Below are 25867 nucleotides of genomic sequence, written 5' to 3'. Positions count from 1 at the left end.
GTAAAAATGGCAGACAAAGGCCATTACCATGGAGCCCAAAAAAGAGGAAATATCTATTTGGTAATAGGGCCAGACAAACAAAACATAGAGATAGGCACTCCTTGTGCGAAGTACAATCCTATTCTTCTCCAACTTAAGCCCATCACATGAAGTGGTTACAAAAACGGTTATGATAAAATACTTACAAACTAAAAACAACAGTCCATGTCTTTTCAAAAATGTTTTCACACGGAAATGTTAAATATTTCATATTCAACATGTCTATAGCTAGCCCAATGAACTGAGGTAAACTCACTGGCTGTCTGCAGCTAAGTGATGAGTGTATACTGACGGTATAACACAGAGCTGGCAGAAAAACTTCACCCTGGATGTGTGAGGCAAACACGCCCATTCTGAAAAACGTGTGTGAAACCTTTAAGAAGGGCTTTTGATTGTAAGATATATTTGGAGTCACAAGTGACAAGCCATTTCAGGGCTGATTCGTTGAAAATCCTGCGTGACTCTAGTGCGACAAGTGGCAATTCAATTAACAAACAACTGCATGGAGGAGGTGGAAGGGGGTCTGGGAGGAGGTAAGGAGTTTGTGGAGGAACAGCGCATATGAGGTAGGCTTTTGCTGTAAACAAAAAAAAAGTTTTGCAGTAATAGGAAAAAAAAATAACTCATCAAATCTGGGAAGGAAGACCAGGGAGTCTGTGGCAACACTAGGGAACTTCTCACACAAAACCTCAGTACAATAGAGACCTACAGTTAATCATACAAGCTCATCAAAAAATATACAAAACAAAAAGAAATGCACAACTATGTATAACTCAAGAGGTAGTTGCTAATATCAGTACATGAATCGGTTACATACGTCTCTTCGCCATTGCTTAACAGAGTTTGTTGAGTCAGTCAGTGGATGATTCCCAAAAGAATAAAATACACTTTTTTGGTTAATTCCCTGAGAACAGTTCATCATCCTGAGAGGAATTGTGTGTAAAAATGTACAAATACATCATACAAAAAGATGTTGTTTCCATAAGATTTAAGCATGTGCTCCTTATGTGGTTTGGTCATTCACTTATTTTTTCCTGTCATGCTGCATTGTTGAGATTTGATTTTTTTTTTTTTTTAACGCACGCACACATTCAAAAAAAAGCTGTACATTAAAAAAAAGAAGAAATAACCGCAGTGTTGCGCTTTCAGCAATAAGTCCCTCTTATTGTGAAAGGACGAGGATAGCAAGCACTTCAGCAAACTTTAAATGCCTTCAAAAAAATAAAGCCAAACTCTTTGGTATAGAAATATACCAAAAGAAAGTTGGTTGTCTACTTAGAGCTTTTTTTTAAAAACACACAAGTTTGTTTGATACACTAGTTTGATATCATCATACAAAGTTATTTGATTTGTCAGAACATTAAGATACAACTCCGCAGCGACCCCGACGAGAACTTTGTGAGGAGTCGGCTTCGGATAAGCTCTTTTCACATTCAATATGGTCAGAGAAGAGTTGTTAGGTCACAAATAAGTGCCACTAAAGCCATGCTTGGGATTCAAGTTATACCAAAAGCAGCACTGTTTCTCTTTCTCTCTCTCTCTCTCTCTCCCTCTCTATCTCTCTCGCTCTTCAGTGAGTCTGAAGCAGCAGTGACAGCCTCTCATCCTAAAGAGGAGTGAGCATTGCCCGGCTGGTGCTAACTAACAACTGGTAGGCACAGATGGAAGAGGAACAGGTGGTTCGATCTCACTGTAACACAGCTGGGAGAGCAGAACAGCTTGGCGTTCTTTGACATTCGTTCTCCAAAGAGGAAGAATAGGTGAGGTATTAAGTAAGTAGAGCAGCTGTGATGACACTATAATGGTCCGCACCTATAATCAAACAAGGTGAGTCTTTGTGCTGGGTTGGAGGTGATTGCTGACTATAGACCGAATCACGGTGTTTGGTTACAATAACTTCCGGAAAGAAAACTCCTGCCTTACATACATGAAATGAAAAAGCGCTGAGCGAATGCTGCCTAAATTCTTTACACTGTAAAATCTGATATGTTGCTCCTACTTACAAAAAATCTTGGAAATAGACTGCCATGTGAAGTTGCTGCAACTCAAAAGTGACAATTACACTGTGTGAGCAACTTCCGTAAACCAAGTTAGTCTGACTTAACAAAGTCATGACGAAGAGGATTTTGCTAGTGATGGAGTTGGAGGAGATCTGCAACTTCTGATTTCTTAACATGTTTAAGAACAGATGAATATGGGGCGAGTGTGCGCCCAATATGCTGAGGCCTTTGCAGCAGCCCGGGTTTGATCGACTAGTTTGCAACCAGCATCATACAGAAAAACAGCACAGTAAACTTGGTTAACTGACTTGCCTAAATATAGATAGATCAATTTATCTCAGTCTATCATTTTTAAGATTAATAGTTATATTTACTAACATTATTCAAGGCAATCAGTTTCCTCGTTATTGTTTGTTTGTTTTTTTAGTAAAGTTAACCTGTCAGATTTTACAGTGGCCAGTGGCTAAAACAGTCAGTATCAATTAAGTGTTCGCTATATTTAGAATATTTCACCTCTTCAACATAAAAAGGCTTTGCCATTGCGGACTAAGCCATTATCTCAAAGTCACCAGACTCCACTGACAAGAACAGTTATTTTAAAACTAGGGGGTTGCTGGTCTACTGCTGCCTTGATCAGTCAAGGTGTGTGAGGTAAAGTGAAGAAAATATTCCAAATATAGTGTACACTTAAGCTGATATTGATTTTTTTTTTTTTTTTTTGGTGGCTACATTTTGCTGCAGGCCCTGTCCACAGCAGTACATTGCTTAGGTTCCATACCACTATTGTCTCCGATAGGCAAATTTGCATTTCTAGGATTGCAAAGGCATGACCCGCCCTTCTCTCCCTCTGATTGGCTAGTACTCATTGGTTGGATTGGTAAGATTTAAGCAAGAGAGACTTGTCCTGTTTAATTCCATTCATTGTAACCACAGAGAGGCATAAAATATTTGCTCCCGCTGGCAAAACAAATTTGCATCTTTGCATTTTGAAGAGTTCAACTTTGATGAACTTTGACCGGCAAAGTCACAGCGTCAACCAATGGCAAAGAAGTATAACAGAGGTGGAGGAAACAGAGGCCCTTTTTACACAGAGATCACACTATCAGGCCGCTACAAAGTCCCCTCTGTATGCCGTCTTTGCATTTTTACACCGAACAAAATAACAGCTGCATCATTCTGCTCTAGTGTGTCAGTTTAGATAGCATGCCGGCATCGCGGAATCAAAGGAGCAGTGACGTTTAACACAACAATGTCTGCCTCAAGTGGGACATATAACATACATGTCAGCAGCGCTTAATAAAAAATAACAATAGCACTAACATGGCAATAACATAATTTGCCATCACTATTGTATGGCGGCGGATCTCGTCCTCTACTTGGGAGGGTAAGGAGCTCCCAAATCTCAAAATCTTTCCCAATTTGCAGACATCACTGCTGCTGTTTTTTGGAGTAAGCCACTAACTGCTATTAGCTTCTTTTTAAATCTCCCACTGTGGGTCCCACACATAACACGTCATCAAAAAATGACACCCATCAGCTCGGTGCCATTACTTCCTCCATTACTGGCTCAAAGGCAAAACAAATGTCTTCTACAATCTCACCTTTTAGAACAGAACATAGCATAACAGCATCATATTCCCGCTTTGGACAGGCTATGTAAAAAGGCTCTAGTGATTGTTGCCATGTCTAACCAGCTGATATTGTATGATATTGGGCATGAAAATTACAAACTTCCCCACATGAGAGATGCAGAACTGGGAGGCAGGCATGGAACATGAGAAAATGGAAAATGTACCAATAACATCACGGCAGTAATTATTAGCACCTATTTCTCAGTGTCCTTAACATCAGGCACTGCCCACATTCAGCACAAATATTGCCTCAGCAGGTGATGGTCACTCACGTGCATTAATCTTATGTGTGGCGTACCCTTGGGGTACAAATGTCAGGGCAAGCCGATCATTGGCAGAGTAAGAAAAAGTAAAGTGGGTCATGCCTGTGACATTCTAGAAAATGCAAATTCGCATCTGGGATATTTGGTTTATAAAAGATGCTGGCAAAGCAAGAAAGCCGAAAAGTCAGAAAGGTCCGACCACCGTGCTTACAGCCAAGACTGACAAGTTTGAACACGCTTGCAGATTTCACAAATTTCAAAAAAACTGGCAGTTGTTAACCCGGAAGTGTTTGCACGAGGTCACAGTGATTCGGTCTATATGAACTAATGAGGAAGAAGGCGTGGAGTAAATTTTTAAAGAAGTCAGTTCGATTTGTCATGAATGAAAACAGTTAAATAGAGAGAGAGCTACAAGTTTTCACACAACATGTCCCATGCAATATACAGGGCTATTCACCTATGTCAGAGCTAATTCCTTATATATGCATTACTTAAAGTTAATAGAATTTTAATTATATCTTGTGACTTTACATATATATTAATGACGTATACTATGATTTATAAACTGTAATGTTATTTTCAACTAATTATGCAACAACCAAAATGGAAGTCTAATGATTGAGTCATTACCTTGAATCTAAAACTAGGATCTAGCTGGATTATATGACATCTTATCTAAGCTGGTCTATCTCTAATAATAGGAAACGTTAATAGTGTTGACTTGCGCCTGGAGAAGAGGCCAGTCTGACAGTTTCTTTCTGAGCATGCCCAACACGCATACAAACACACACGTTCCCTCTCTCAGTCTTGCACGTGCATGCACAAACACACACTCTGTGACAATCAGTTGGTCCAGTCTATTTCAGGTAAGGGAGAGGTTTGTAGCAAGTGTTACGAGGTTATAGAGAATGTGTTTTAGCAGCTCGCCATCTTTTTAAAAATTCCCTCTGGAATCCATAAAGTTTCCCTACAGATCTTTATAAGCTGAGCTAACAATCCTACGGGTCTGGATTATCGCTTAGAGGGTCTCAAGCTTTTAAGAGTCTAATCCTTCTTACAAATGAGCTACCGTGTGTGCCATAAGGATGCAACATGATTTTTCGGAATGATTAGGCCTATCGGATAGACATTTGTGGCTTTTAAATCGACAACATCTGTGAGGAAAAAAACATTTGAAATGGCCAACACTTAGGTCCAAGGAATAAAAAAAAAAAAAAAAACACATACCACGTTGTTTCACTCTTGAGCTGCACTGATTGAAACAAGAAAAACAGTCATTCCCTGCAGTCACCATTCCAGCGGTGGTTGCCATAGCTGCACAAGATGACTGCAAGTCAGTCACACACATTCACGCACGTCCGTACCCCGTTGATCGTTGCCATAGCTGCGCTGGTTAGAGAAATAAAAATAAAACAAAAGTAAAGAAATCAAGACCTCCCATTTTTTCACAGGTGTGAGGTAGATGAGGGTGGGGGGGTTTCAGGTATCCTTGATTGAGGGGAGACATGAGGATCAGGGGTTAGCGGTGACACGTTCACCTTTATGGGCTTTCTTCAGGATTTCCTCCACCTCTGGGTCCGGGGGCCGCGGTGTGTGTGGGGCTCCTCGGGGGAGGAGGAGGAGCCCTCCAGGGGAGACGAGCCGGAGCGCTCCTCTTCCTCCGGGAGGCAGAGGTAGGGCCCGGTCCCTGGGCTGAAGGCCGAGGTAGACGCTTGTTGGTCCTGAGAGCCTGTGGCGGGCGCCAGCGCCTTGTGGGGACACTGAGCCACCATGTGCGTGATGCTCTGGCAGTAGTGGCATTTCTTTGGCTGGGGGGGCAGGCCACACTCCTTGGCATGGTGATCCAGACCTCCACAGTTATAACAGCTACAGAGAATAACGAAGTTAAGGAGAAAACACAACACAAACCCTCATAACATTATGACACATATAGCAGTTTTTAGTTTGAGGGGAGACACTATGGGTGTTTTTTTATACACTGGTCCAGAGTCAACACTGGATGGGACACATCTGAAACAGGTGGTTTGGGGTCCTCCCCCTGGGAAAAGTGACAGTAAATCATTAACTTCCTAAATTCTTTTTTTTTGTGTGCATTTTTTTCTGAATCAATTTATGGAGTACATGTCTTTACTTTCATTAAAATAAAACTTAGAGGAGGGACAAATGCATATGCTCTAAGTATTAATGAGGGACCTGTCCCAAGTGCCCACACTGCCAAAATCTACACATATGCACTGTTCATTTTGGAGCATTTGCTTCAGTCCACAATACACATTAGAAATGTAATGATTCATTTGCGGATTTTAACATAACATTTTAGAATACTTGTAATACATTAAATAATAATTTTTTTTTTCAATATTCTTAGCCAAAAAAAATGTCATTTCAGTAGCACGTACATATACCAAAATTTTCCTATCTTATTCCGATCTATACTGTAAAGGTTTTTACAAAGGGGTTTGTACATATATCAATCATAGCCTGATTTATAGCACATTTCATTCCTAAAACATGGCAAAAATTGACTGTTTTAATGGTTGTTGACAATTTTTTTTGATTTACGGACAGGAAAAAAAAACATCCGATTTCCCTATGTAAAACCTTTGACATATTTTTGTCCAGGAGAACATTTTATCATATTATGTAACATTTGCATATTTACACATTCAATTTTAACTTGTAATACAAATATAATTGTCTTTCTGTAAGTAATTAACAGCGTAAGTTTCATGGTGGTATTCATTAGTAAAAAATGTTACCCTATTCAGCTGTAATAGTCCTCTGTCCCTCTGTAAAATATTTGAGTCTTAATATGAAAGCAAAATAAAACAAGAACCTGAACCTGGCTTTATCCAGTGTCCTTTTATGGAAATGTATACAGAAAGAGGATAAATATATTTAGATAATACCCCATTTGCATATTTCAACCTAAATTAAAAAACAAAAAAAACAAATGGAACACAAAAAATAATTGTCTTAATATAAGTATTTAAATGTGGAAGTTTCATGGTGATACTTATTTGTTAAAAACTTTTCAACTGTATTCATCATATTTCCCTTAATGCTGAAAGGAGTTTGTAGCTGACACTGTAATATTTTGTTGCTGTTTTTGTAACTTAATTAATAAATGACTACTCAAAAAAAAAGAAAAAAGAAAAGAAAAAACGAAAATCATATCCTCTTCATACATCAACACTGTGCTATTATAACACCAGCTCCGACCACGACTCAGCACTAGATGGCAGTATGACACCAGCTATAGCTCTCGCTCAAACGTGAGGAGCACTCTGCAGCATACCAAACTACACTGTGTTATTAAATTTGACAAGAAGCAATTGGGTGCTGAAAGAGAAAGAGTAAGAAGAAAAAGAGAGAGCGACGGTGGCCAAGATTTCAGCCCGTCAGGATGCCACCAACTGTTTTGACACCATGTCAAATCGAATGGACAATTTTTGCTCTTTTGTAGACGATAGATGCTCTTATTTCAGGCTTGATGCCTCTTTTCAGGGCTCAGTGTCGTCTTATATTGCTGTGCAAAGCTCAACGCGCCTCAGGCCTCAGAGTCTAGAACAGATGACACCTCCACAGTGTTTTTAAAATGTTCTAGTGTAACACATCACTGTACTTCATGGTGATTTTAACTGAAGGATAAGGCTGAACAACACCTTTAGGTAGAGGCTAAAAGCATTATTAGTAAATAATCATGAAACAATGATTTACCGTCAAGGTTTTAAAATGCATTCAGTTTGAAGGCTGATTAACAAAACAAGCAAGGACACGGAAAACCAGCACGTTTGCAAAATACTGACACTTGATGAGAAAAGAAATCCTGCCAGGTTCTTCTAATGAAGGCTGAAGTCTGTTTAAGTCTTCACTGCTCTAATTCCCGACAGCATTTAACATCCATCCTTGGATCCATGGATAAATGGATATTTTCTTTTTGTTTTTTTTTTGTAATGCCACTTAATTAAAGTAAAACCTTGGGAACATATCATAAATAAGTCCCCTTTTAAGATGCTCACAACCTGAATTCATAAAACTACAACTACATTTATATACTACAAAATAGTTTCAAAAGCACAATTTAAATGAACAGCCATAAAATAGTAATACTTTGAATCCAATGATATTAACAATTATGTATTACTTTGTTATTAAGTTTAAAAAAAACTTTAAAAATCTTCCTTTCGCGTGTCAAATTATTCAGTGGCTAATAATAAAACAAACAACTTTTCTCAGCTAAATTGTTTAAAAGGATTTAAAATACATGTGCAGAAAATAAAGTAGTATAACAAATATAGTTACAATTTTCTTAGCAAACAGATGTGTGCAAGCATAAGTCCCTATTAAAGCTTCTTTTTTAAAACCAATAAGATTTAACATTTTATTCTGTAGATTTAACAGGTCTGTTACATCATTGAGAGGTCTGTGATATTTTGTTTAAGAATGCGCAGATCTCCTATTTTTAGACTCATTGTACACATTTTAAGTGACAACAATTACCATACATCGTTGGCAATTTTGCAGCCATTTAACAGATGTATTTATTTCTTATTTACCAGAAAGACTCAGCGTATAACTCCAGTTTTCAGATCACTACATTGGCAACCAGCTTTTTACAGAATCAACTTCAAAATTCTACGTTTCTGTTCAAAAATCGCTAAACATTTTAGATCCAAAATACTCAGATCTCCTGACTCAGTTTGAAACGTACACACCTCTTAGATTGCCTGGTTTTGTATTATTGGTTATTCACAGAGTGAAAACTCAACATATTAAAGCTGCTTTCAGATTCAAAGCTGCACAAATGCCACAAATTGCCAGATGAGCTCAGACTTTCAAATAAAGGCCTATCTTTTCACATTTGCTCTTAATGAAATCTCTTTTTTTATTTGTTAGTTTTATAGTTTTTCATTCTATGTGCTTATTTTTGTTTAGTTTTTTTTTTTTGATCGTTTCACTCTGTTTGCCTTTGTTTCTACTCCACGTGGTTTTGATCACTTTTTAATTTTGTTCTTATCATTTGTTTCTTGTGCATTTACCTGTGTAATCTGTAAAGCACTTTTAAACATTAAATGTGATTTTAAATAAATTTGCATTGACTTACTATTTTTGTGTAGTTTGTCTTGATTTTGTCAGTATTATTAACTTGTTTATATTATGTGTAGGACCCCTTCAAAAAAGAGGTGTCCCATTTCAACGGGCCTATCCTTGCTGAAAAATGTTCACAGACTTATTGTCTTAAATACTTTGTATTTTTTGTAATCAGAAATCACTTGACCTATTAACTGAAGAAAAAGGAAACAATCTCTGATGCCACTGTAATGAACAAGCTGAAAACGTTTGTGGAATAACACAGGGTGTACCAGAGAACGACATTTCCCTCAGGAGGCAGTGTTTTTGTTTTTGAACTACTTTTACAATTAATGTCTTCAGATATTATTTCCACAAAAAAACAAATATTTCAACACAATTTTTACATGTGACACCTCAAGGGAAAAGGTGCAGGACATGGAAGTGGAAAGTGGAAAATGGAAAAACGGGTACTGCAATTGCTATATTAGAAGGAAATGATCATTTCATTTTTACTGAAATAAGTATCAAAATGACGATGATAGGATTTTTGCTGGGGTCTGTAGCATACAAGCATGTTCCCTTACATCTGGAATATGATTTTTTTCAGCCGGGGCATCTCTGTAGCATTTGTTTCATTTATAATAGTTTGCACAGACCCTTTGCACGTATTAGCACTATAGTGTAGTTTTGCACATCCTGCACAAAACTGTATATCTTCACAGCTACATTTAACATTTTTATGTCATAGTACTTTTTAAAAGGATCTTTTTATTGTAAATTTCTCTATTCTATATTGAAGTTCTTGAGTGTTGCAGTACTTTATTTCTATTCCTCTTAATATGATTACTGCATGTTTAATGTAACATAAAAAAAGCAAATTCCTTGCAAGTGAAAACCTACGATGCAACAAATATTCCTTTAATTCTGACTGTGCTGCGACACATTTTACATTCCATCAAAAAAATCACAGCTTCTACGATATACTGCACTTAGCAACACTGTGATTTTGATTAATTGTGCAGCCCTACATCACACACCACAGGAGATCTGATAACTACAGAGCAGCAGTGTGAAGAAAGGACTACACAATAGTTGGTTGCATAACAGAGTGACCAGCAGGGGTCAGAGCAACTGTAACTGCCATGGGAGCCCAGCAGCTCACAAAAGACACAGATGACATCACAGACATCTACCTGCCATCTCTAAATCCAATACCGCCTCGCCGCCACCTCAGGAGAAGGTAGAGACACTTGACCTAACACTGGATCAATTATCCCAAATAAACTGAATTATTCAGCTGTGTAAAACAACCAGGGAGCCTTCTCTCCCAGATACGGTTTCCTCCTTTAATACAACAGCTCTTCTTTTCACACCTTAAAAAACGGACAACACGCGGCTGTTCCACTGAAGCAGCTTTGATGCAGCAACATAAAGAGCGGCAGAGCTGGACTTTCTGATGTAAATGCCTTGTGGTCATGTGATGCCTCCCTACAGCAGAAACATGCTCGGCTCTGCCTGGCGGGGCTTGCTATACGTCGTTCTCCGTCAACACGAGGAAAACAGCCTCCTCTGCTTAAACCGCCAGGCGTTTTTCAAGGAGCTCCATATGGCTCCCTCTGACAGATTTTAGCAAAGCACCCTTCAGGATTTTAGTGAGGACAAAACAATTGATTGAGCTACTGCCGCATTGAGATGCATATAAGCCCAATCCATCCCTGCGCTAATGCCGTCTCTAATGTAAAAGCTGGCAAATTGATTTAAAATAGCGGCAAAGGCAGGCAAAGTGCCCTATTCAATTCCTTATTATGGTGCACAATAACCATAGCAACAGGCATGTACTCGGGCAGATTGAATAGATTTAATCTATAATCTCAGCCCACTCAGAAATGGCTCTCTGCACTGAGATGTACATATAACATATGTCTCCCTCTACTATAGGCAGCCCTGCTGTCTGAATGCCAGATACTCACTTATAGCTTTTGTTAGATGAAGGCTGCTGAGGTGTGCACACATGCATATGAATCATTACATTCCTGCGTTGGCAGAAACCATTAAAAATCATTTTCATTTAATACTTTTATCCCACTCACCGGTCTCCCTTTGGTTTGCGTTTCTGGAGTGGGACCTTCCCTTTGGGTCTCCTCTCGCTGCCTGCGCAGGGTCCCCCACCAGGTCCGGTCACCCGCAGGGACTCCAGGCCCTTAGAGGACTTCTTATAGGTGAACTCCACCTGCTCGCCCTCCTTTAAGCTGCGGAAGCCCTCCATCACCAGTTTGCTCTGTTGGGAGAAAGAAAGCCATTAACCATTTAAAAGTGGCAGCCGCTTATAGCTCAATAAATGATTATTTTTATAAAATGGTAACGCCTCAAATACACAAGGCTACAGAAGTCGAAAGGGTTGTTGCATAAAATAGCTACGATTTCAAAATCAAAGCACAAAGTGAAACTAAAGGTGGCTGTGCCTTTGCCATAAGGACCCCTCGGCTTTGGAACGATTTGCCTGAGGTGATGAGGCTCGCAGAATCAGTGACTTCTTTTAAATCACTTCTTCACACCCACTTTTATAGACCTGCATATCTGTGATGTCATCTTTTTAATTATTTTTTTATTTTACCTATTTTATTCATGTTTTATTTATTTTATTTCCTTTTACTTTTGGTTTCACTGCTTTTATTGCTTTGTTTGTATTATTTTATGTTGACATTTTGCGCCCTGCATCTTGCATTATTTGTTTAATTGTTTCCTAATTTCGTCTCGCTTGTGTTCAACAGGACTGTTTGGCTTTCTACTGTTGTGTCGCCTTCAAAAGTATCCCATTTCAAGCTTTTGCTTTGTTTGTCAAAGCACTTTGTAAACTCTGTTTAAAGGTTAAAATATGCAAAATGGGGTTTTAACAAAGTTATTATTATCATTTATAACTTAATAGTCGATAGACCTGTTTCTGTGGGCTTGATTAGCAAATAAGATATGTCATAACAATAATGCTGATGGGGGATTTTTGTGTGACTTTTGTAGGAGCACATTTCAATGCAACACAGCAAGAAAATGTATATCTGACTCACTCAAACCCACATGGCCTTGAATGATGAATCGTTTGGGAGCTCTTTAAAGGCAATTCAGACCTCTCCAATACTACACTTTAAAGGCTTCATCTATACAGTGGTATCAAGATGTGCTTTACCTTGGCTGGTTCTATTAGTGTATTTTAACCTCAAATGATACATTAACTTGACAAAGAGCTTATGCTTTACACATAAATTGTCTTCAATATATAAGTGAGAGGTTATGTGAGCCAAAAAAGGTCATTTTTCAATGAAAAGACACAATTTAATGTCTTGGTTTTCAATCATTAGCATACAGTGGCGCTCAGCATTGATGTTATGCAAGTCCACACATCATCAGAGCTAATGCAGCTCTTTAATATTGTCGCCTGGGAGCATTATCAGCTCCCCAATCAACATTTCTCTTAATAATTGTCACAGAGGACTGTGGAGTTTACTGTGGGGGCTCGTACACGCAGCTGCATGCGGCAGACATTCACACAATGCACACAGAAAGACATCGTTCAAACATGGTGGATTGACTGTATGTGGTTTGCACCAACTGTCTGCGCACAAAGAGAATTATCTCGCACACTGTGTCCTTGCTTCACTCCCTTTATCTACTTTTCACAGAGGCACCACTTCCTATTCCTTCTGCAAGGGGAGAAAAAGAACGTGGTGCCCATGCAATCATTTTCTCTCAGCACATCCACCATCCATCTTATCTACATGATCGGCATTATTGATTTAGTTACTACATAACCAGCGGACAATGATTTATGTGTTGTTGATGACACAGAACGGACGGCTGATAGGCACTGTATCCGTGACCTTCATGAATCGCAACTAGTCCCGCAGATCTCGGCATAGGTAAACACACACCCACATGAGCACACAGTGCGCAGAACAGACCTACTACCTACTATACATCGAGGCCTATAAATAACACACCGCCTATCTGTAAATTCACGAATGTGTAGGAGAAAAGAGGAGGAGAAAAGACCAAACGATCGGAGGGAAGCAAATGTGAAAACTATACAGGAAGGAGAGAAAATGTGCTCGGCAGCATTTTTTTCTATAATGTCTGTGTAAACGACTGCAGTTACAGGAAGCTGAAGGTGCTCTGTTGGTGGATAAATGAATATGCAGGAGAGTGAAAAGGTGGAGATGTAGAAAGCAGTGAGAAGAGATAATAGATGTGTGAATTAATTACAAACTAAGAATAGTGTCTGAGCTCACTGCGCTCTAATGGATATCCATCTGACTGTTCAATGACATAAAGATAAAAGTGAAAGATTGAGATGAAGTGAGAATTGCAAAATCATACGCTTCTAAAAAAAAAAAAAAAAAAACAGGTTTGTTGGGAGTACACCTAAAAAGAACTGTTAAATTGTTTAAACTATTTGATTAAGCCTTTTTTAAAAAAGAATTTAGAATAAAAAACAATAGAACTCAGAAAGTAATAAAGAAGAAACTGAATAAAAGAATTATGTTTGCATGAAGAAGCAAAGATTTCCAATTTCAGAATACAGACAGTTTAATTGAATGTGGGAAAGGCCAGACTTAATGCACAAAAAGCTTTTCAGGATCTAAAAATGTTAAATCATGAGTTCATAATAACTTAGTCAGTTATCTTAAAGGAATTTTTCATCCAATTACATTTCAAAAACACAATTTTTGATCATTTAGACCAGTGGTTCACATTTTTCTTCCCATAAAGGACCACTTTTATAACACTGAATTAAGGGACATATTTTATGGATATTTATGGGGTGACACATAGGTTCGTCTTGATTTTAAGGGGTAAAAGAAAACTTAAAACACACACAAACATACACACAGAAATACAGTAGACTTTTATCTCAGCATTGCATTCATATATGTGGAGAAACTAACTGAGTGTCATCATTGAAGTTCAGATAATTATTCATTCAATTATTTATTTGTTAAAAAAAACATCTCAAAGTATAAGACCACAGTGAAGACCTAAACATAAGCAATATTCACAAAGCCTTCACTCTGCTAAACAGCCTTGTTGAAATATACACAGTTAAACAACCAAAGCGCAAATAGAGCGACAGCGACAAAGTGTCATGACACAGTTAACACTGAATTGGTGAAAAAAAGAAGCTTATAGAGTACTTATGATTGTTAAAAGGAAACAAAAATAAAAAACATAATTTAGACATAGAATTTTATAAAAAGTTCCTAAAATATAAGGAAAACTTTCTGATGTAGAATTCACAAGGAATAATCTGCTTAAAACACAAACTGCATTCACTTTTGGGGTTTAATTGTACAGATTCAGCCATTCTGTGTACTCATGTATTCACAGAATGACTTAAACTGTACTGTTTGGAAAACTGTAAAAGTTATCCAAACAGTGAATGCATTTCATGTAAAACAGGCGATTTGAAAGAATTTTGAGCAGATTCATGATTTCCCTATGTATTATTATAGTATTCCTGATATTTTTATGAACATTTTGTACAATTCTCTTTTTGTACTATATATATTTTAAACAATCATGCATACTAAAAAAATAGTTTGTTGTTTTGGGTTGGGTTTTTTTTTAAACTGTTGTTTTCTTCTACCTACTCTTGGCAATTTTATTTTTTGTATTAGGTCTTTGGTTGTTTTCTAATGCAGGGTAACGCTTGATTCGGGTTTTCACTTCTCCTGTGAGATTTTGTCATGTTGATATCTTTTATAATAACCTAAACTTAAATAATAGAATTCATTTAGTTTTTGTTATAGAAATGAATAAAATGCTGAGATAAAGGCCAATTTTAAAAGTTTTAGCTTTAGTGGACAATAAGAGGGTCTGGACCGACTGATTTAGACAACTTAAACAAGTTAGTTCATATTTTGCATTAGCTTTTTACCTAACTGTAACTTTATACTGAAATAAATAGGCAATAGGCAAGACAAAATTCCTAAAGTAAAAGAGTTTTAAAAACACTCGATTAAAAAGAAAATAAACACCATTTTCCTCTCATTGCTACTGTGAGATTTTACGACTAAACTCTATACAAAGTGAAATGAAATGTAAAGTATGCACAGATAGAATTTAAAAAATCCTTATGTTATTTCATATGATGTCAAATTTAAAAGGCACTCAACAAATATCACATAGAATCAAGCACAAGGAGTAAATAATGGATCCTAAGAGAAAATTTAAAGCATACATATCAAAAAAGGGTGTAATCCCCACAAGAATACACACAGATCAACTGTGCCTTGTGCTATGAACTTCTTTTAAGCAATTCTTCTGCCTTATGTACACACTTCTTACATTCCCACAATTTATAAGAAAAGAAAATTGCTGGTGCTCGATACAAATAATAGGTGAAAAATTCATTATTTCTTTCCCTCTCCGATGTCCCTTCACAGGGTTTCAGCCAGGGCCGCACCACTTTTAGTCAATTTCTAATGGAGGGCTCGTCTATTTTAGGGGCATTCAGGTATTGGATTTGCCTTTGAGGAAACGACAAGAATCAGGGAATGGAAATGAGATTTTTCACAACAGATGTAAGAGGTGGAGTAAAACAGAGAGGACGACGAGGGGGGTTACAAGCTGAGCTTATGGCTTTATGCGATAAAGATCGATGTCGAGGTGCTGCAAAAACAATAAATTCGGAGATTTGACATCAATAATGTGTTAATGTATCAGCCAAAACTGCAACGAACACCAAAGCAGCTTTTTTCATAAACAACCTGAAGCAGTCAGAAACGCGTTCATTCGACTTAAAACCCAAATTGATTTTATGATTGCCATCATTAGACCATCCGAATGACTGAGAGGCATTCCTGCAGCAGAAATCAGTAGAAAGTGAATAAATAATTGCACCCATCCCCCACAAAACACAACGGATTGTGAATAATGATGAATAACCATCGACTCGTCTCTGAGACCGTGCCGCACATGAGCCCTTCCTGTTCCTCTCCTGTCTTCAGTCCACAGGCAGCTTGTCTCTCCAGGTCAAAGTTGAGTGGTTTGTCTCAGCACCCTACCCCCTCTTCAACCCCGTCAATGCCCACAATGCACCAGTGAGGAAACCACACAACCCCTTTTGTTCTGTAGAAATGCAGGAAAACACACACACACACACACACTCACACACACACACACACACCACACATACACACGTCCTCCATATGAAACGTGGTATCACACTCACGCCTTCATGTCTCAGATGAGTTACATTTCTGAAGCACGGGCTTGCAGCAGCTCCACAATTACGTAATAAAACGCAGCATGTGGATTTACGTGTGTGTGTGTGTGTGTGTGTGTGTGTGTGTGTGTGTGAGAGAGAGAGAGCTTGCGTGTTGGTGTGTGTCAATGTGTGTGAAAAAAAAAAAAACTTCACAAATCAGAACCTGTAACCCGAGTCTCCTCCTCTCGAGTGACCTGGCGGGTGTCCTGACCCGTTTCAGTTTACGCACAGAGGTCAGGAAAGGGCACGGCCGCGGAGAGGGAACGAGAGAACATGAGAGAGAGAGAGAGAGAAAAAAGAGAGAGGGGGTGAACACAAAATGGAGGAGTGGCCTGGAGCAGGGGGGTGGTGGATGAGGGAGGGAGGAGGAGGAGGAGGAGGAGGAGGGGGGGTTCATGGAAATGCCTCCAGCGCATTCTGTTCAGCTCCAATGGAGGAGCAACTCCTGATCAGTGGCTGGACCTGGGGGGAGCCCAGGAACAAAACCCCCATTTGATCAGGAGCCCCACAGGTCAGCAGCAGAAATCCGGGGGTCAGTGGTATAACCATCGCAGCACCACCCCCTGCCCGAGTGGCGGACCACACCAGCTCTCAGCGCTTTAGAGCCGCCGCTGTCATCCGAAAAAGTGAAGAAACTGAGCCAACAAAATGGATACCGAGTCTGAGATGGCTTGATTATGCTTACGCGCTTCCTTATATGTAATAAATATCTTCCTATGGCTGTTTGTGTGTGTGTGTGTGTGTGTGTGTGTGTGTAAGTGTGTGTGTGTAGGAAGGAGCCAGCGATCAATACGGACTCCAACATCCTGGATAGAAATAGCCCTCCTTTTCATCAGCCAGGCCCTCGTCATCACCAGGCCCAGCAATCAATACAGGAAGCTGTAACGTGAGGGGATGGGGAAGCGGAGAGAGGACACCCACCATTCTCCAACCAGCCCTCTCTCACCGTGGCGACCACCAGCTATGGAATGGCTAATTATGGGATGCTTTAAATCAGAGGTGGCCCACGCAGAGCCGCACGCTGGATCGTGCTCGCATTGAGAGGAAAAAGGGGGTGTGTAGGGGGTGAGGGAGATGGCGGTCACCATGTGGCGTGGTGCCATTAAGTAGCTTTTTACACACAGGAAATGCTAAGTGGACAAAGCTGGGCCAGATCAGCTCAGATGGACATAACCCAACAGGACGCATATAAACCAAAAGAAGAAAGACGAGAGAGAAAAGGAGCGAGAAAACTGGATGAAGGAGGAGGAGGATGGGGGAGAAAAAAAAAACGCACACACAAACACTCCGAGAACCGTCAACAGAGCCGCTCTTATGACGCTGACACCCCGGCTCTCCTCAACACTTTGTCATTAGTGGCCCTGACCCCTGAACCCCGCCCAACCCCCATCAAACGCTAAAAAGACTTCATGTTTCCCCTGCCTCAAATTAACAACATCCAACACCCCGATTATGACGGGGGCAAATATTTGATCTGAGGGAGGAAGCACTAGATCATCTTGCTACGTTTATCAGCACGAGAGCGGAAATGAACCTCGCCGAGGTGACTGGTGATAAAACACACAGCCGGCTAATAACTGGAGCCGTTCAAAACACAAGCACACACAAATCTGGTTTTACACAAATGGTTGTGCTCTCTTGAAAATTCAATATTAAGTTTTTGATGAAGTGACAGCTACTCATGGGAAATGATGGGTTTGTGAGCACGATTTTGTATTTATGGGTTAGAATAAAGAGGAGTAAGACAAGACAAGCTGTTTGCTTCTTCCTACTTACTTTTGGCCGTGAATTGTAAATTTATGTTGCTTGCTTGATAAAAAAAAATCTGATATATCTGATCAATACAAATAGTTTTTTATTTACATATTATTTTATTTTATTTCATATATATATATATATATATATATATACACATTTTATGATACTAAACCTTTACCATAGCATTAACACAGACTGGCATTTCAAATATCAACTGCATTCAGGGGCATAATAGTGGACGCAAAAGTGGGACTGACTGACCCAGGCAGGCCTTGAAAAGCCTGGAATAAGTTTCAAAAATAAATTCAAATTGGCTAAATAAATCCGTTGAAAGACTGTGTATAAAAAAGTGGTGGAGGCTCTCTTAGGTCCCCATCACCCCTTAAAGGTGCAAAATGGTTTAGTACCCAACTGCACTCGGACTCGTCTCTAAACAAAGCTGAAGCCGAGTGAGTGGCTGCTTATGCTGCTGGAGCACAAATGAACACTGTCGTGTCTTTCAACTAGAAAAGGGAAATCAGGGTGCCAAAAAAGAAAAGGAAAAAGTAAGGAAGGAAAGGAAAAGAAAAATAAATGAAAAAATAAAAATAAATCAAAGGTGCTTGAGAAACATCGATCATGAGAGGAATCGCAGGGGGCCCACAGGAACTGCTTATGCACAGGACCAAGAATCTGTTGCTATGCCCCTGACAGCATAAACCTCAGTTTGGATTTTGTTTGAAATCCTTATTTCTGAGTAATTAGTGCCATAACTAAATTAAATAACTATCATGTCTTGCAACAAGAACAGGAGATCAGGGTCCAAGAAAAGAAATGAAAAAGAAATAAAAGAAAGAAAGAAAGAAAGACAGAAAAATGAAAAGAAAAAAAATCAATGGGTGCTTGACAAACATGGACCATGAGAGGAAGGGCAGGGGGCCCACATATGCTTATGCATAGGACCAAGAGTTTGTTGCTACACCCCCACTACATCCACCTTCATTTTAATTTTGTTTGCAATCTTTTCTCTAAGTAATTGGTGCCTAAATAAATTAAAACTGGCTGAATAAATCAGTTGAAAGACTTTTTTTTAAAAAAAAGTAGCGATGGCTCTCTGAGGCCAATCTCACCCCTTAAAGGCGCTAAATGGTTCAGTCCACCCCTGCACTAGGATCTGTCTATAAGCGCAGCTAGAGCAGATTGATTGACTGCTTTCGCTACTGCTGTGTTTCCCTAATAAGAGTGAATATGGTTCCAAATCAGAAAAGAAAGAAAGGGAAGGGAAAGAGAGAAATATGACTTTGTTAAAAAAAATAAATAAAACTTCAAAAGGTGCATGAGAGAGACATGGATCATAAGAGGAAGGGCGGGGGGCCCATGGAGACTGCTTTTCCTTAGGGCCCAGAATTTGTTGCTACACCTCTGACTGCATTTGCCTTAGTTTAATTAATTATGTTATTTGAAACAGGAGAATGTACATTTATCAATATTCACACAACTGTAAAGACACCGAGGCTGCAACAATGGGAGATTGTCATGGTATGATAACTGAAAATATCACAATAGTATCATAGTTATTATCATCATTATTTGCAATGGCCCTTAAAAGTAATGAAAAAATACATTTTGGGGGGTTGAAAAAACGTTTCATTATGATTTAAATTTTAAAACTTTATTTAGGGCAGACGATGCACAGGTGAAATTTTCCATCATGCTGCATTTTTTTTCAATACCGTGGACAGGCTGATGTACACGGTACCATAGCAGATCATTTTTACAATTCGGTGCACCACTGCAACCCCACAATGCACCAAAGTTAGCTGAAAGGCTTATTTTCATCTGCAGTCCCTTGTTGAAGCTGTATGAGCAGTATTATTATTGCACAGGTTTAAAGTTAAATCATTACCTAATTTATTTTTTGCAGCTGAAGACAAAAACCAGCAGCTGATCTTTCTTCTGTATACTTTGGGACAGAATTTAACCTACATGCATTAGCACGATGCATGTCAAACATCACTGAAGTGGGATGATGCTTAACAGCTGATTTGCTTGCTTCTGGCATTGATGTTAAGAGATTAGTATGATCAAAGAAGGTCTTCATTACAAAATGTGGCAGATCTCATTTTTGCACATTATCTTCTCATCATCTGAGTCTTACGCTTAGTGACAACCGTGTTTTTAATTTTGGAGTAAGTTACTTTGAAAAGAGTTCATCATCTATTTTTCCTTAAATAGAATTTGGTTGTGGATGTTCTCAACTTCAAACACACTTTTAAGACAAAAGAAATCTCCAAAAGTAAACTCTACATATTCCTACAAAAACAAAATTCATGATCTTTTAGTGATGCAATGAGTCAATTAATGGACTCACAGAAAACTAAATCTCCTATTTTGATAATTAATTGTTTATAAGCAAAAATGCCAAATATTCTCTAAACACAGCTGCTTGAATTTGACAATTTAATACTTTTGTTTTTCTTGTAAAATAAAAAACAGAGAACTGCATAAAAAGTCCCCAAAAACACATTGAAAACTCATCTTGTTAATGTAATATCAACAGAAAATAATCTCAAAACTCATCCAAATCACTTGTTTTACATAAATTTAGCTCAGTACTTGGGTTAAATGTGCAGTTTCAGTCGTTCTGCACTGTTATGTCTTGAATTTTATATGAATTATCCATAAATTATCAGTCAGTCAGGGTTATCAGTGTGTTCAGTAAAAGAAAATGGTTATATTCTGTTCTCTTATATTGACTGCAGAATGACAGAAACTGTACAATCAACCCAAGAAGGTAATGCACTTTGTGTAAAACAAGTGATTTGGATACATTTTGAGCAGATTATTTCCTGTATGTGTTGCATCAGAAATTAGTTTTGATCTTTTTAGTACATTTTATAAAATTCTGTACCTGTGTTATGGTTTTTACTATTATTTTTTTTAGCAATCATACATAGTTATTAGGTTTCTTTGTCTGACAAATTCAGCATTTGCTTCATCCTGACACGAGGCCATTAATCTATTAGCTCTTTTTTTTTAAACTGCGTGCTTTTCTAATGCAGGATGAAGCTGTTAAGCAGAAAGTGAAAGCTCTGGGAATATGCCAATAGCTTGAGTTAAAAAAAATGACAAATATTCTCTAGTGCCAGCTAATTAAATGTGATGATTTGATTTATTTTTCATTTAAATTACTAAACTGAATATAAAAAACAACAATTAGAATAGGTGATTTTAAAGAAGAAAACATATGAGAAAACAATCTGCTGATTAATCAATAACAGAAACAATTACTGGTTGCAGCTCTATTATTTTTTTATATACATGTAATGTCTGATAATAGTGTTGGATAAATTACGCTCCCACTAAGAAATTAAACTGACAAAAAGTGCAGAAAAAAAGCGTCTTTCAAAATCACATTTGCTGTTTGCCTGAGCTTTTTTATTTAGTTTTTTCTATTATGAATCCTTCAGGCTGTTCAAACGCTTCAAATCAAATGAAATAAATAAAAGTGCGAGGTGCAAACACAGCCAACGCTCTGCAGACGCTCTCTTTGTATTTCAGGTGAACTGCGACTTGTTTTTAGCCCTGCTCTGCTTTCTCCTCCGCCACCTTTCCAATTACCAATCATCTCCGCTCTATGTGGCCAGCTCCTCAAAAGGAAGTCACATGACTAGTCTTTCTTCTTCTTTTGCGTTTTTTGATGTGCAGAAGAGAAGGGTGGGTTGGGGGGGTTGGGGGTGGGGGGTGGGATAGTGTGGCTGCAGGAGAGACAAAGCCTGATACTGGCTATCTGGAGGCAGAGATGGGTGGGGCCTGCATGCCAAACGGTGACACGGACCAGAGGTTAATCTCACTAGGGGCCCACTTTAACCTCGCTACACAAAACACACACACACACTCTCGTGCACGCACGCACGCACACACACACACTCGAAAAACCTCAAACATCTTACAACGGTTCGCATGTAGACATCAACAACCTGGTGGTTAAGAGCAGAAAGTAAGAGCCACACACACACGCACGGGGGCTCCATAAATTGAACACACACTCTGGAGGTTTCAGGAGAATAGCAGCGGCAGCAGCAGCAAACTGTTCAACATTTCAAACTGATTACCGACAAAGGGCAAGCAGCCCCCACCTCACCGCCACACACCCCCTCACCCCACCCAACCCTCCTGCCTTTTTGTCTTTAAAGAAATTCCTCTTTTAAAAGAATGCCTGAGGAGAGAGCACCCCGTGTCCCAGCAGGAACTCACGCGCACACACACACATTTACACACGGCAAAAAAACACTCAGCCCAGGTAGAGACGGGGGTTGACAAACAGAGATAATGAAACAAGCTTTGTGTGAGAAATCACTGGGCAGAGAGGTAAGAAACGGGTAACGAAGCTTAATTACTTTCTCTCACACACACCTTCTAAAAGGAAGTGATCAGATAGGAGCCCTGATGAAGAGGCCTCCCAGGAAGAGAACTCGTGGTCGGGCGGGGACCCTCTCGCTGACTCACACACTCGCCCTCCCTCTCTCTTACCTCCTGCTCTTTCACTCACTCGTCTTTTTCCAACATCTCGCTCATGTTTTCCTCCTCGACTACCACGAGCCCCCCACCCCCACCCACCCTCCCCCCTGCACCACCACCCCTCACCAACACTTATTTTTTCCCACATCCCTCCTCTTTCCCTCTCCTAGGAAAACTCCTCCTCTCTCTCCCCCCTCTTTTTCTCCTGTCCTCATGCTCCCTCTTCCCCTCCCCATCGCTCTTACCTCAGCCTACACATATAGGGGAAGAGCGCAGGAATAAATCTGCAATCTTTACAACGTTTTCTTTACAGTAACCTTGTAAATGCAGAAAATATTGCATGACCTTTGTGTCGAGCCAAACGCTCTCTTTCAACAGCTACCTCTATAAAAGTCTGCTCTTTATGCATGTCACAAATATAAAAAAAAATTTGTATCCTAACAGAAATATTCCCTGTGCTTATTACCAAATATAAATTCCAGATGCTGCAGCATTTTAATTCAATGTGCTGGAACATTTTTTAAACACTTGGCATCAATATGTCCAAATGTCTTCAGTGTGACAGCAGGGAAAACAGAGAGGGAAGAACAGTCAGAGAGAATGAGTGACTGACTTAATGAGAGTGTATATGCAAATACTTGCAAGGGAAAGGGGTGTTTTGCATTCAATATGACAATGTGCTTATGAATGCATATTGTCTGCTCTTTGTGCTGAATGACAGCTGTATTATTGTAAACACGGAGCTGGAAACACTGGAGGGAAATGCACTAGTGTAAACATATGATTCATTGTATGATAGCTAATTCGTTGAAAAAAGGAACAATTTGCGCTTTTTTTTTTTACATGTAAAAATGAAAGTAGCTGCTCACAATTATAGAAAATCATTATCCAGAGCAAGAAGTAACAGTCATTGTTTTGCAACCAGACCTTAATTACCTCACTATAGCAGTCAGCATGCATCTGAAAAACATCACCACTGTCACCTAGCAGCCGGCAGCCTGCCCTGTCCTATAGCTTACAAACTGCTGAGACAGACAGCGTTTACTTGACTTCTGCTCAGCTCTTCAGCCTTATTTTTCCCAAACTACACCTTCCTCTTCCTCTCTCTCTCTCTCTCTGGCCTGATTCACTTCTAAAACATCTCTGGCCAGCAGGGAAATTAGGAGCCTAGAATATGTAGATAGATGCAGCGCACTCAGTCGATGAAGCCACAATATGAAAGTATCAATCAGTAAAAATTGATAACGCAGCGCTGCAATATGCACTTTCCTGAGCCTCTCCTTCTTTTCAAATATGCACAGCAGCGCTCGCATATCGAAAAACTGAATCCACACTCAAATAGAGACTGATAAAAAAAAAAATGTATATTAAAAGCGGGTTGTTTGATTTAGGCCAACACATGATAAAGAATTTCATGACTATAGAGTTAGATGGAGCAAAGGTCAACATATTGCCTGCACGTAATTGAGTAACAATTTGATTTCACTGCTATATTACATTATTTAAAATTGATTTGTATTATCAGCATAGCCTTAGATTTCGGGGGGATGCAGGGGACAATGCCCCCCTCAGTATTTTCAAATTCCATACATTTTTCGACAAACAAATAAAAGACACTACTGGTAAATAAGGTAAACAACAAAACTGATGGCTATCACTATAAAGCTTCCCCCACTGATTACTTATTTAAAACAAATATATTTTGCATTACAAGTTCTTGGATATTGTATGCTTAAATATGCAAAGGTGTCATTATTTAACTAAATATGTGCTTTTTGCATACATTCCAAGAACAGTTCAATTTAGGATGTTTTCTTTCCACTACTCTGAACAAAGACATGGAAGCAAAAAGCCCATAATCTGAAGATTGACCAGTGAATAGGCATACATTTTTAGGGGGGAGGGGGATAACGCAGGGTACATGTCCCCATCAATATTTAAAACATGCATTTGTCCACCCCCAATAAAAACATCAAAGTAGCAGGCGGCTCTTATTTTAACAAAAGTGAAGATCCTTTTACTGTAAATCGATGCAGAAAAGGCTATGGTGCAAAAGAATTAAAAATAAAGTTTTAAAAAAATCATCAAATGCAGAAAATTAAGTGTCTGACGATAAACATTTGCAAGTGGAGGAACCCCTAAACCTATTTCATGTGTGCACATCCCCCTCCAAATGTTAAAACAAAACCTACACACTTGATTGTCAGAATAAACTATTTTTGAAAAACTTTATATGGGTTAATGGCGCTTTCCTAAAAAACTGAAAATGCAAGTGACAGGTCAAAAAACAATAATATGTTATTGACCAAAAGATTGCATAAAAATAACAAAATAAAAGGGAGGTGAATGCAACATGAAGAAAAGTTAAACATAGCAGAATTTACAACCTGTCCCCCTGGAGTACCTCCAGAAATTGATATGTAAAAGGCTACAGTGCATAAAGGTTTACCAGAATTATTTTTTAAATAAATGTATATAGATTATTGGCCTATATACAATATAGAGAAAATATAAATGACAGGTTAAGCGTTATGACATGTCATATATATATATATATATATATATATATATATATATATATATATATATATATGTATACATATATATATTATTACTACAATTACAGTAAACTGTCCCACTGCTGTACCAACATGAACTGATGCAGAGGCTATGGTGCATAACATTTCTCCAGATTGCACCAAATTAAGTGTTTGATACTTAAAGTTTTGTGGTGGAGGACCCCAAAACAATCTGTTTCAAATTCCCCCTAAAGTGGAAACGAAACCTACGTTCTTGATGTGTGAATAAATTCTTTTTTAAAATTAACTATGTAAATTAAAGGCACATTTATGATACACAGAAAACGCGACAGGTCAAGGACAATAGCATGTCACTGAAAAAAAGATATATATCATATAAACACATATCGTAAAAATAACAAAATAAAAAGGTAGGTGAATACAACATAGAGAAAAAATGAAATATAGCACCATGGACTGATGCAGAAAAGCATATAGTGCAGAAAAATTCACCAGAATGTACCAAATTAACTATTTGATGCTTAAAACTATCTGGTGAAGGACCCCAAAACTCCCACTTCATATGTATTCCCCTTAATGTTGAAACCTATGCCCCCGACTGTCAGAATAAATTATTATCTTTTAATGATTTTATATAGAATAAGGTAATTTGTAATGAATAAAAGATGCAAATTACAGGTCAAGAACAATAATTTGTCATTGACCAAAAAGCTACTTATTACATAGAAAGAGATATAAAAATAGCAAAATAAAAAGGAGATGGATGTAACATAGCAAAAAGTTAAATAAGGCTGCACTGAAG

The 25867-nt window shown here is 38.6% G+C and overlaps 1 protein-coding gene across 1 annotated transcript in view; it reads right to left on the bottom strand.

The window, feature by feature from the left end:
- Positions 1 to 1361: 1361 nt before the first annotated feature.
- The window catches only part of lin28b (lin-28 homolog B (C. elegans)), a 28075-nt gene continuing 3569 nt past the window's right edge, over positions 1362 to 25867 (bottom strand). Inside the window, exons 3-4 of the mRNA XM_088089646.1 lie at positions 11100 to 11287; positions 1362 to 5799 (exon numbers count right to left, since the gene is read on the bottom strand). Of these exons, the coding sequence (XP_087945772.1) occupies positions 5487 to 5799; positions 11100 to 11287 (501 nt within the window). The 3' untranslated portion in view covers positions 1362 to 5486. The remainder of the gene's footprint in view (positions 5800 to 11099; positions 11288 to 25867) is intronic.

Source organism: Plectropomus leopardus, chromosome 16 (assembly GCF_026936395.1).
Source record: "Plectropomus leopardus strain MGB_pleo_1.0 chromosome 16, ASM2693639v1, whole genome shotgun sequence".
NCBI classification, from domain to species: domain Eukaryota; kingdom Metazoa; phylum Chordata; class Actinopteri; order Perciformes; family Serranidae; genus Plectropomus; species Plectropomus leopardus.
This window is presented reverse-complemented; position numbering and strand designations above follow the sequence as displayed.